Source organism: Lucilia sericata, unplaced genomic scaffold (assembly GCF_015586225.1).
Source record: "Lucilia sericata isolate MDLA Ls3-8-SP2 unplaced genomic scaffold, ASM1558622v1 Contig000220F_arrow, whole genome shotgun sequence".
NCBI classification, from domain to species: Eukaryota; Metazoa; Arthropoda; class Insecta; order Diptera; family Calliphoridae; genus Lucilia; species Lucilia sericata.
Window position 1 is genome coordinate 69,677 of NW_023994248.1, and position 12,811 is coordinate 82,487.

A 12,811-nucleotide genomic window follows, 5' to 3' on the forward strand; every position below is an offset into this window, starting at 1 on the left:
TTGCGACCTGTAGTTTGATTACAAGGTTTACAAGCACTATTCGTCGGGTTCAGTTGTATGGTGGCTAGGTGAAATAATGGACCGATCTTAACCATTTTCAATAGGTTTCGTCCCTTTTACATGGACGGACAGACAGACAGACGTACGTATGGACGGACAGACAGACAGACGTACGTATGTATATGTGTTTTAGTAATTGTTTTAATAATTATAAGTAAATTTTATCATATTTGTTTCGTGAACAATGTTAAGAATTCTTCAGTTATTAAATTTTATAAACATTTTCATTGCAAAATTATGAGAGCAGTTAGATAACTGATGTGTATCTACTGGAACAAATGAGAAATATAATGTAAAAAACATAAAAATTGAAGAATAACTATTAAAAAGAGAAAATTACGTATTTAATTCCCTTGTGAAAACTTCTGAACATTTTCGAGTAATTTTGTTGACAACCAATTCCCGTTCTCTATGTATCTTAAAAATAATCACAATATTGCTTTAACTAAAGGTTTTTACGTTAAAAGATATATATATTTTTTTAAATCTTATACATATAACAATTTTAAATTATTATTAAAAGTATCCGAATAACGAATAAGTATGTTGCGACAAAATTAACATCAGTATTGCACATTTTCGTATTTATTTATTTGGCGTCGTGAAATAACTCCCCACGAAATAATTGGTCGCAAGTGTTTTATCCTCTGGGGTACATTGGACACCGCCTTCGCTAAGAATGCACTCTCCCTGTATCAAAAATGTTCGGTCTTAGGCCGGCTATTTAGGAAATCTTTACTAAGCGAAGCCGGTGTTGGTCATATTATAGAGTGGTAAGTCCTTGCGTCCGACCGGTCTTGCGTCAGAAAGTTATTTCATTTCGTTAGGGCTTTTTTCATTTTTAAATTGGGGAATTGTTTCATAATGAAATGAGTCCTCAAATTTGAGGACTTATTCCATTTTTGTTTTGGGGAGTTATTTCGTGGGGAGTTGATGCCTATTTATTTACAAAGTTTATAAACATAATTATTTTTTTCTTATTTTTACTTATTTTTATTGAAATTTTTGATAAATTATTGCAATTATTATACATATATATCTAGTATCTAATAAGTTAAAATAGATGTTTGTCCTCTAAAAAAGAGGACGTATGGTCAGCTTAATAAAATGTCCTTTAAACAATTTTGTTCTTCTATATCTTTGTAAATTTAAATTACAATTATTTTATTTTTATATTAGTAGACAGTTTATATATGTATATATCTTTTATATCTTATTATATCGTTTATGTTTTTTATTTCTTGTAAAAGAAATGCCCAACCAAATAAAATTTTTAAAACCATTGTATTTGCAAAATCGGGGTGATCTATCATTCACTGTTCAATATCTACAAAACATTCCGTTATCAAACAAACTTACAACTTGTACGTAAGCTTTATGAATATTTTTTTTTTAATTAATGTTTATAAAGAAGGCGTTGGGTGGGCGTGGTTCGCATTTTATGCAATAAAATTTTATGACGTGAGAAATATGTATATACGAATTTTTGTTCATGATGACGTTTAGGAAGTGGGCGTGGTCAATAATTTTTTAAGTTAATTCTTATACAGGAATATACCCAATAGACTATATTCTAGCTTTTTGCAATTTTTGCCGCTCTTTTCTATGTAACTTTCACCTTTGAAATTGTCTTAATTTTCATAGACACCTCATGGTGTCTATGGTGTGTAATAACGTCCATGGACATTATGACACGCCATCATTTCCAACACTTTATTTTCTGTCCGTTGTTCGCCATTTTACCCGTTTTAGTCCAACGCAACTTTGCTAATAAATATTTCTGATACTTTAAAAGGCTAAATCGATAATATTTTCGCATTAGAATAGACTAAAATCACACTTCATGCCCAAAAGTACTAATTTTGCCCGTTTTTCGCCGTTTTCACCAGCTGTAGAGAGCGTGGCACCTCCCATATTAATTAAAAATGAAAATTTTTTATATCTGAGACTCTATAAGATATACAATGCCCAAATAGTTCTTGCCAAATTTTAGAATTTTAGCTCTAACAGTTTCTCAGAAATACGAATTTTTGCATGGGGGCACGCTCCTAACGATGGATCGCCCATTTTTGTCAAAAATTTTCATATTGAACCTAAAGATATTAGTACAAAATTTGATCAGTTTAACTGATCTGGTATTCTAGTATGCAGATTTTAGTATTTATTCTATATGGGATGTGCCATGCTCACTTTTGCTAGATCGCCTATTATTGTCTAAAATATTTGTATTTAAACATAAGTTTTTTGTACAAATAAACAAAAAATATAGAAGTTAAATGGAAATTGTTCGAAAAATTATCCCACTAAATTCGCCCTTGGTAAATTATAAGTTTACGCCTACATACTTTTTTAGCATTTTCTTCTGTATATCCGAAATTCCTCCTATTTTCTAAAAATTAATGAACAATATTTATTTTAATCTTAATTAATTATAAATATAACATTACTAAGGGTTCTCATTTAAACGTTCAAAACCCTCGTAAACTGTGCAACCTGAGCTTGTTTCCATTCTCGCAATTGAATTGTATGGGAATTGATTTGCAAAACCCTTATAAATTTGAGTGACTATTTAGACTGGCAAACTTGAACAGTCTCATTGTGCATTTAATAAATGACTACTTTAATGACTACATTTTAACGTAAGTACTTGAATATTCACATTTTAAATGTATTTTTTATACTTTTTTGTTTAAATAATTAATTTTTTATTTTTTAATTTCGTTTGACATACATAGTTTTTAAATGTTTACAAATATTGTAATTGAACAGAATTTGAACAGGGGTTTCATGAAACAAGTCGAATAAACTTGCACACTTGCACAAATGGGAAACTTTAGCGTTTAAATGAAAACCCTTACTATTTCCTTATTTCATAGAATTCATGTTTAAATTAATTTTTTTTTACTTAAAATTTTACTTTCCGCACCGTTTTAAAATGTGAGTTTTTTTGACAGTTCATGTGAGAAACTTCTCACAAAATTTTCTTACAGAAACAGTTTTACTCACAAATTTTCAATAACTTACGTCAAAAAACATAAATGACAGATAGTTCTCACAAAATTTTCTTACAGAAACACTTGCATGTGAGAAATGATATTTTGTTTCAATCCACATTGTTTTTTTTCAATTTCACTGTTTCATGCCACAAACAGGGCTGCCAGATAAATTTGTAGAAATATCGGCAATTTTTTCCCAAAAAATCGGCATTTATCGGCACTTACGTTTTAAAAATCGGCAATAAATCGACAATTGAAAGAAACACTATTTTGTACCAAAGAAACATAACACAAATAAATTCAAAAATCACAATATTGTTTTTACATACATGCATAACTCAGGGAATTTTCATTCAGAATAGGTCTAATAAAAGAACTCTTTGTAAGGGTACACCGAAACTTTGGTTTACTGGAATAAAATCTATTAGAATTTGTGTCACTTTTGCAGAAAAATGTAAATGCATAATTATTTGTGGATTACTATACATTTACCCTGTAAAAAATTTTCAAATTTTGGTTATGAGTGATGTAGTTATTTCATACATTACTTGACAGTGAGTGATCGTTATCAACAATATTAATTAATTTTTATACCCACCATCAAAAAAGATGGGGGGTATATTGATTTTGTCATTCCGTTTGTAACACATCGAAATATTGATCATAGACCCACAAAAGTATATATATTCTGGGTCCTCATTAAAATTCTAAGACGATCTAGCCATGTCTGTCCGTCTGTCCGGCCGTCCGTCTGTCTGTCTGTCTATCTGTCTGTTGAAAGCACGATAGAGTCCGAATGGAAAGAGCTAGAGGGTTGAAATTTCACATAAATATTTCTTATAGGTAAGGTTTGTTTGGTATTGGAAATGGGGAATATCGGTCCACGTTTTCGGATAGCCCCCATACAAGTTGCCTCTCGAAAAGCAGCTTTAACAGCCATAACTTGTTTAAAAATACGGATATAGCGATGAAATTCGACATAAGTAAGTTTCTTATGATCCAAAATCACTATGCAAAATTTTATGAGGATCGGTCCATAATTGACCCTACCCCCATATAAGGTCCCCTTCAGAAAATGACTTTAACGCTCATTACTGGCTTAAAAATACTAGTATATAGATGAAATTTGACATAAGTAAGTTTCATATGAGTCAAAATCTATCTAAAAAATGTTATGAGGATCGGTCCATGATTGACCCTACCCCCCATATAAGGTCTCCTTCAGAAAATGACTGCAACGCTCATTAATGGTTTAAAAATACGAGTGTAGCGATGAAATTCGACACAAGTAAATTTAATACGAACCAAATTCTGTCTACCATATTTTATGAGGATCGACCCATAATTGACCCTACCCCCCTATATAAGATCCCCTTCAGAAAATTACTTTAACGCTTATAACTGGCCTAAATATACGAGTATATAGATGAAATTTGACATAAGTAAGTTTCGTTCGAGTCAAACGAGGTTTGATGGTGGGTATATAAGATTCGGCATAGCCGAATATAACACTCTTCCTTGTTACAATAGTATTTGTAACCAATTGTCTAGAGCGTGTGTCTAATGTGGAATTAGTTAATGGTTCTAATCCTAGTCAATATTAGAAGTTTTTTGAAAAAATATTGTTTTTTAAATTTTTGTTAAAACCATTCCAAATTGCACGATCAAATAGAATAGACTAATAAACACAGAAAATTAGTGCAAAGCCGATTTTAAATCCAAGAAAGTGGGGTTATCACATTTGTTATTGGTTATCGTCGAACAAAAACCGGATAGGTAAAGATTTTGCTGAGTATATTTTTATAATGGGAAATTTTCTCCAGATTTTTTAACTTTTCCACAAAAATGTGTAAATTTATTTTTGAACCATAAAAAATTTCTTAAAAATTTTAAAATTTTAGCACCTTAGATCAGACTTTTAGAACCTATTCAGGATTTTCATACATAAATTGTGTTTCCTTTTCATAATCGATCCAATTGACATTGGTGGTGGAGCAAATTGTGTTCTACCGTACTGTAAATTTTCCTTTCCCAATTGTTTTAAAAGCTCCATGTAATTTTTGCTTATGTAAAGTTATAATAAATTCGTTAATTTGTTCGATTGGGTAAAAAATCGGCATTTTTTAAGCAAAAATCGGGAAATCGGCACTTTCCAATTTGGAAGGTAAAATATCGGCAAATCTGGCAGACCTGGCCACAAACTTCTCGATGCGAGAGGTACAGAAACGAGGCACAGATATGCAGATTTTAGCTAGCTCGCCTAGTTTTGTCCAAAATATTTATATTGAAACTAATATTACCTGTACAAAATTAGAGGCGTTTTTCAAATGCAAATGCATATTTGTAGTCAGAAACTCAAAATAACTTTTAATTAGTTTTCTTTTCCAATCAAAGAATTTGCTACAAAATGACATCGATTTGTTGTTGCATATTTTGTTATAAATGCATAAATTGCACATTTTACTTTAAATTGCATATATTTTACATATTTCTAACATTTTTATAGCATAATTTGCATATTTATAATTTTTTTAACACAATTTGTGTTTTGTTTTCTTTGTATATATGTATTTAGAATTTTTTTAAATAAATATACAAAAATTTTGATTAAACAATAAATCCATCATTAAATTTTACATATGTAGTTTTATTTTGTTTTAAACCTAAACCACAATGGGGAGGGTATTATGCGTTTGTGCTGATGTTTGTAACACACAAAAATATTGGTCCTACACCCACCTTAAAGTATACCGATCGACTCAGAATCATTTTTTGAGTCGATTAAGACATGTCCGTCCGTCCGTCTGTCCGCCTGGCTGACTGTCCATGTAAACCTTGTGCGCAAGGTACAGGCCGCATGTTTTTTGGCACAGGGACGAAGCCTATTGAAATCGCTCCATTATTTCACCTAGCCCCCATACAACCATACCTCCCGATTTGGGCTTTTTATGCCATAATTACGTCAAATATACTATTATCTTTCTAAAAATTTGCCCAAAATAAGTTTTATATAAGTATAAATGACACTGCAGATTTTCGTTATGATTGGACCTTATTTGACCCTAGCCCCATACAAACCCCCTTCAAAAAAATGTCTTAAACGTCTAAAATTGACTTGTAACCATTTGTATCTCAATGAAACTCAACAAAACTAACTGTTATTTAAAAATATATCCTTTTTCCAAATTTAATGAGGATCGGCCCATGTTTGACATATACTCCCATATAAAGCCTTATTTAGAAAATTTGTTTTTTATCAAAAAATTTATTACATACTTTGCAATTAAGGTAAAATTCAACATAAAAGTTTCTTTATGAAAAATAAAAATTTTAAAAATATACTCATGGTGTAGGGTGTTATATGGTCGGCCATGCCCGACTATACTTTCCTACTTGTTTTACTTAAATAATGGCATAATTGGTATGCATACAAAAATGTTATTTAAGAACAAATTTTTTCTATTAAAAATAAACATATTAAACAATATTGTTTTATATTTTATATGAACACTGTGTAGGTAACGCGATTAACGCGTTCTATTCCGGAACGCTTTATATAACAAAACCCATTTGATTTATTTACCTGGCCGGCGGCTGATACGTTATGGGCAAATATTGAAAATTACTCCTCCGGAGTAGAATTATCCATTCGCAACAAAGATTCATTCATTCGTAATACACTTTTTAATGTTATTTTTCACATAAAATTAAGTTTTACTTAATTTCGAGCACTCACTAAAATTTTGCAAATTAAACTGCAGGAATAAATTTTTTCGTTTGAAACAAACATTATTCAATTCAGGATATATTTTCTGCACTAATTTTAATATCTTTATCATTATTTATTAATAAAATATAAAAATTTCACAAAAATTGTTCATGAAATGAATTCGCCGTACTTACTGTTTTTGACATCTACGTGAACCAAAGCAAAAACAAAATACATACATGTAAAATTTTGTTGTTGCAGAACTGCCACCACCTTATATAAATTCGCCTTAGGGTTAAAGATAGAATTTTTGTTTCTGCACCATTTTTCTCAACAAAAAGCATACTTTGGTTATGTGCAAAATAAAAATTATTTTTTTTAATATTTTTTGAAAAAGTGCATCTTTGGATAATATTAAATGCACTTTTGGAGCATTACAAAAGTGTAAATTAAGCTCATTATTATTGATTTTTTCTATAAAATCAATTATTAAAGCATGATTTCCTGTCAAATCTGCAGTTTCTGTTCTGTAAAATATGTCACTCAAAATCAGTGGTTTCCGCTTCAGATATGCAGATGAAGGAGTTGGAAAATTGTCCGATCCTAATAAAATTTGGTTAATGGATGTATTTTTGTATATACATACTAATATATTAATTCTGAATATTATCGTATGGTAACGTTTTTAAGAGAATTATGGACGTCAAATCCATTTTCTAAAGGATATTTTGCATGGGGGCTAAGGGAGATGTGTGTGCCAAATTTCATCAAGTTATCTGGACGGACCGAAAAACATTTTTTTTAATTTTTCTTTTTAGTAGAATTCAAATTCTTATTCATTAGAATAGTATTTTTATTCATAAAAAATTAAAAATTTATTTCGTGTCTTTTTATCAAAATAGTTGTAAAATTAATGAAATCCTCTAAAAAAATTAATATATTAAAATTAATGTGTTTTTTCTAGATAACGTGCGATTACTTTGAGCAAAAATTTTACTTGTATTTTGTTATTGTAACAAAAACAAAATATAAGTAAAATTTTCACTCAAAGTACTCATACGCTATCTATAAACAACTCCCTTGAATTAGGTCCTTTTGGTTTTAGTTATGTATTCAAAACTTACTTATAGTATATTTTATATTATGGTTACAAAATATTTTTATAATAAAAATTTAATACTTTTCTCAAATAATTTTCAAACATTTTTAGGTTTCAAACGATTTTGGCAGTTTTTTGACAAATATTCGGTAGGATTAAAATTTTCTCAGTGGCAACGCTGGATGTGATGGAAGCAGTGAGCATTCGCGCTGTAAACTAGTATTCAATGAAAACAATGCAGATGTAACGGATTATCATTTATTTGCAATTGGTTTGATTCCACTTCAACTAAAATAAGATAACAAACTAATTTGAAAAAGAAAGCAAGTTGCTAGATATGAAAAAGATAGATAATATAAAAGCTCAAATAGATAAGATAACCCCCACACAAGTCAATAATGAAGGAAAATTAATTAATGTCATCCATTAATTAATTATTGTCATTCGGTACGGCTTTGCAAAAGCTAGTTATAACTTTTTTCCGATTAGATTAAGCTCTTGGATCACTGTGCGCTGTTAGCAAAAAAATAAAGTAGGTAAAAAAAGGTGAAGATTTCATTTTCGCGTAAACTATATTAGATAACGAACGAAGAGTTTTTAATATTTTTCATACTTGAGCAGTTCTATTTTGGGAAACTCTGACCTTATATCGCCGGGTCCATAAAAATTACATTCAAATCGGAGTATCCGTTTAGAAATTTCTCTTTATGTATGTATTTTATTTTATGTCTATCTGATTTTCAATGTATTTTATGAAAATACAAATACATAAATTAAAATACTTACCATCTTTTTTGTAAAATATGACTTCTAATTTCAATTCAGTTTTATTCATTAGACTTTTTTCAATTTGTTGTTTGTGTTCATCTTTTGTTTCCGGCCCATAAAGAAAATGACAAGAACATCCTGTAATGAAGTTTCACTTGTAAAAAATAAAATCGTAGTTTCAGCTACTGACCAATGTTTTTACCTTTTTGCATAATTTGGGCACGAGAGTATCCTGTCAAATCAACGAAGCCATCCGAACAATATACAATTGGATTCCCATTTGCTTGTGCATTTCCGAGAACGAAATTTGAATCTATGATAAATGCAAAAAAAGATAATTATTACACTTAATACAATAAAGATAAATGTAATTTTGTTGGAAATGTTCATTTATAGAATATTTATATTTTACTAAATACAATAGGGAGAGTGTGCGCTTATGTTTGTAATGCAGAATTATTGATTCTAAAAACACAAGTGTGGCCCGTTTGTATGAAAAAATTTAGGAACTGATGTTGCCACCAAAAGTGAAAGGAAGATTTATTCTAAGATACAATTTTTGTCCTGGGGTCAATATTTCGTTAGCTTATGAAATTACGTGTATATTGACATTAGAGGTGCCCAAAAATACTAATTTTGCTTTATTTAATAATTTAATAATTTGTTTATTAGTGTTTAAAACGATCTGGTGTAAAATATAAGCACAACCATATAACGGGAATTAGTTAAATGTAAAATTACGTAAACAATAAGATATCTTCTAGAGAAAAATGTCTATCCAAAGAGGTATAAAACATTAAAATCAAAAGTGAACTAAACAAGTTATTAGTAGTTTCCAATGCCATATAATAAAAAAATAATGTATTATTTAATGATTTTTATTTGTCACTAGATGTTAATATTTTATAACTTGTTGCAACTAGAATTTTGTCTAGAAGATAAGATTTTTCGAAATATTAAGAACAAATTATTTTCCCAGCAAAAATAAAACGAAGTACTTCCAAAAGAATAACATTTGTCACCACTTCAAAAGTAGCAGTAATTGATTTTTTTTAGGTTCTGAGGAAGTTATGTTTAAAGACTTCTTACATTTTTATGAGATAAAAAATGTTTTATTTGAACTTTTGTATTAAATATGTCTATTACTCTAATTAATGTTAATATTATTTAAGTCAAATTAGTTGTATTCTATAATACTACAATTTCACTTCCGAATAACTTCAAAAAAGAGCATTAAAATTACTTCTTGCGAATGAAGTAGTAAATTTGAAATCAAATAAAAAGGACATCTCTCCTATGACAAGCCTGTGTTAAAATCATCACTTCTTCAGGTCTTTTTCAGTACTTCCATGGAGTAAATTTTACTTCTTTTTCGCTTCTTTAGAAGTTCTTTTGCTGGCCATAATATTGAAGAAATCATAAAAAATACTGTTATTTACCCAATTTTACACTTTTAAACCGATTTCCGGTAGGGGTTCTCGTTATCCATTTTTTTTTTAATTTTATACAAGTTTAGTTTGTTTATTAGTGCTTCAGCACTAATAAACAAAATAAGACACATACACAAAAATCGATTATTGTTGGACACCTCTAATACATATACATACATATATACACATACGTCTTTAACAAATAGCTAACTTAAGATCGGGTAAACAATTAGTTTTGAAAAATTTAACTAAAAACAAAATGTACATAAATTATAAATACAAAAAAATAAAAAATAATACAATTTTGTAATACTCTTTATGTGCAATACATAAATGTTTGATATGACATTGAAATCGACTATAGAAGACTCTTCCAAATGAAACTAAAATTGCCTACGGCATTTTTTGTGAGAAATATGAAAAAATCGTAAAAACATTTTTATCCTTACTTCAGCTCTTCAAATACTGACGCCAGCAAACAAATTTTTAGAAATAAAAAGATTATCATTTTCGGCGCGAACATCAACAACTTATTAATATCTTAAAAAATATGTTCAACGAAAGATTTATAAACGGTTTTAAAATAAATTAACTGAACAATCACACTTAACAAATAGCATACATATTTTTACTTACGTGTCCCATCGAATCGTGTTGCAATTGTATCCAAAAATGTATTTTGGGGTGCAAGTAGCCCCTTTCTAGCCGGCATTGGGTTTGAAGGTCTTTTATATAATTTTTTTTTCGAACAAATCTGAAATGAAATATCAATATTAATATTTCACAAACCTTTTTCCATGCAGCACTTATACTATAAAAAAGTATATTCACACCATATTTATTGACGGTTTGAGATAGACAAACTATTATCTATAGAGAAATTTTAATAATACTAGTATTCTTAATAAACGGTATTTTAGAAATAGACTAAAATTCATATCAAATAACAATTACATACAAATGAGCAAACTCTACGCATTCTCCTAAAGTTATCATATATACATATGTATGTAAATACATTAAACTAGTATACCCATACAAAATTTTGTTTACTTTTATAGAAAACTAGCTATACCCAGTGTGCTTTGCTACCCTAAAAACAGTATAAATAAAAACCGCACTTTATGATTTTTGAAGATTCTAGTTCTGTTAGTTTCCCAGTTATACGAATTTTTATTTTAATACATATGGGAGGTACCATAGCCTACAATAGGGGTATGGTACCTCCCATGTTCACATGAATGTGAAAATTCTTTGTGCAAAATTGTAGGATTCTAGATTCAAATATTCACATGTCAGGGTTGTTAGCGCAAAATTTAAGGATTTTAGCTCTAATAGTCTCTCAGATATAAAAATTTTTGTATTTAATTCATATGAAGATTCCAAGAACTCCAAATGAATGTCCGCACATTTTACTTCCAAATGTTCACTTTTATGTTAATTTTAAGATTCTAATTCATATGGGAAGTGCTACTTCCTATTTTGCTAGTCCGCCAATTTATTACCCAAATATTAAAATGAATGTCAAAGTTCTTCGAGGAGGATTCTAGATCTAGTAGTTTCCCAGATAAACGAATTTTTTATTTAATTCATATGGGAGGTAACACGGCCCCTATTGCTAGTCCGCTAATTTTTCCTCCAAAATGTTCACATAGATGTTAAGATTCCAGCTCCAATAGTTTCCCAAATAAACGATTTTTTGTATTTAATTCATATTGGAGTGCCACGCTAATTTTTTGTCCTAAGTATTCATGTTGATACTAAAGAGGCTCCGAAAAATTAGAGGACTCCAGCTGTTATATTTTCTCAGATATACTAATTTAAGATTTTCTTTATATGGGAGGGGCCACGCCCACTATAGCTAGTCCGCCCATATTGTCCCCATGTGTTCATGTGGATGTCAAAGTTGTCCATACAAAATTTGAGAACTCTAGCTGTTGTAGTTTCTGAGATATGTGATTTTAAATACTTATTATGTATGTGGGCGTGGCACTTTGCCCACATGAAATTTTAAAATAAAAAGTAGCCTATAGTTCCTTCCAGACACACAGGAAGACACTGTGAAAATTTCAGGAAAATCGGTCCAGCAGTCTATAAAGTCCAAACAAACATACATACATACAAACACACATTCATTTTTATACATATAGATTCAAATTGATTAAAAATTTCTTTAATGTTTCAGTTTTTTATGTTCAATAACACGTGAATAAATTCGCATTCAGGAAGAAGCTTGTATTTTTAGTTTCATTCGTTTAGCTTCCACATTATATAAAATTTCGAAATTACTATTTGAAAAAAGTACTATAAAATACCTCTTATAGATACTCATTTAATTAAAAAATTTATGTTTCTGTGTTCAATATTATAGACAATACAAAAAATATAATTTGATGAATGAAAAAGTACCAAAAGTCCCTTTCAGTAGATTCTCGCTAAGGTCTTTACATTTAAAATTTTATATTTCTATGTTCAATATCCTAAAAATATCAAAAAGTACCATCGGAAAAACGAAAAAAAATCTATCTCAAGAAATTCTCATTTAAATAAGATCGTGTGTCATGTATTCCGGTTAACCATTATAGAGAAACCAAAAGGTCCCATTTAAAAAATGGAAAAGTACCAAAGAGTATCTACTTACAGAATATTACTCAGTCAAGACCATGTATGTTTATGTTGCTAAGTTGAATATTTTAGAAAATTCAAAAAGTACCATTTATTATATAAAAAGTACTAAAAAGTTCTCTCT

The 12,811-nt window shown here is 29.4% G+C and overlaps 1 protein-coding gene across 1 annotated transcript in view; it reads right to left on the bottom strand.

Annotated features, from left to right (window-relative positions):
* Nucleotides 1–12,811, bottom strand: part of LOC119602298 (potassium voltage-gated channel subfamily H member 3-like) — a 175,284-nt gene that overhangs the window by 47,378 nt on the left and 115,095 nt on the right. The window contains exons 2-4 of the mRNA XM_037953730.1: nucleotides 10,699–10,816; nucleotides 8,835–8,945; nucleotides 8,651–8,770 (exon numbers count right to left, since the gene is read on the bottom strand). Coding sequence (XP_037809658.1) covers nucleotides 8,651–8,770; nucleotides 8,835–8,945; nucleotides 10,699–10,774 — 307 coding nt within the window. The 5' untranslated portion in view covers nucleotides 10,775–10,816. The remainder of the gene's footprint in view (nucleotides 1–8,650; nucleotides 8,771–8,834; nucleotides 8,946–10,698; nucleotides 10,817–12,811) is intronic.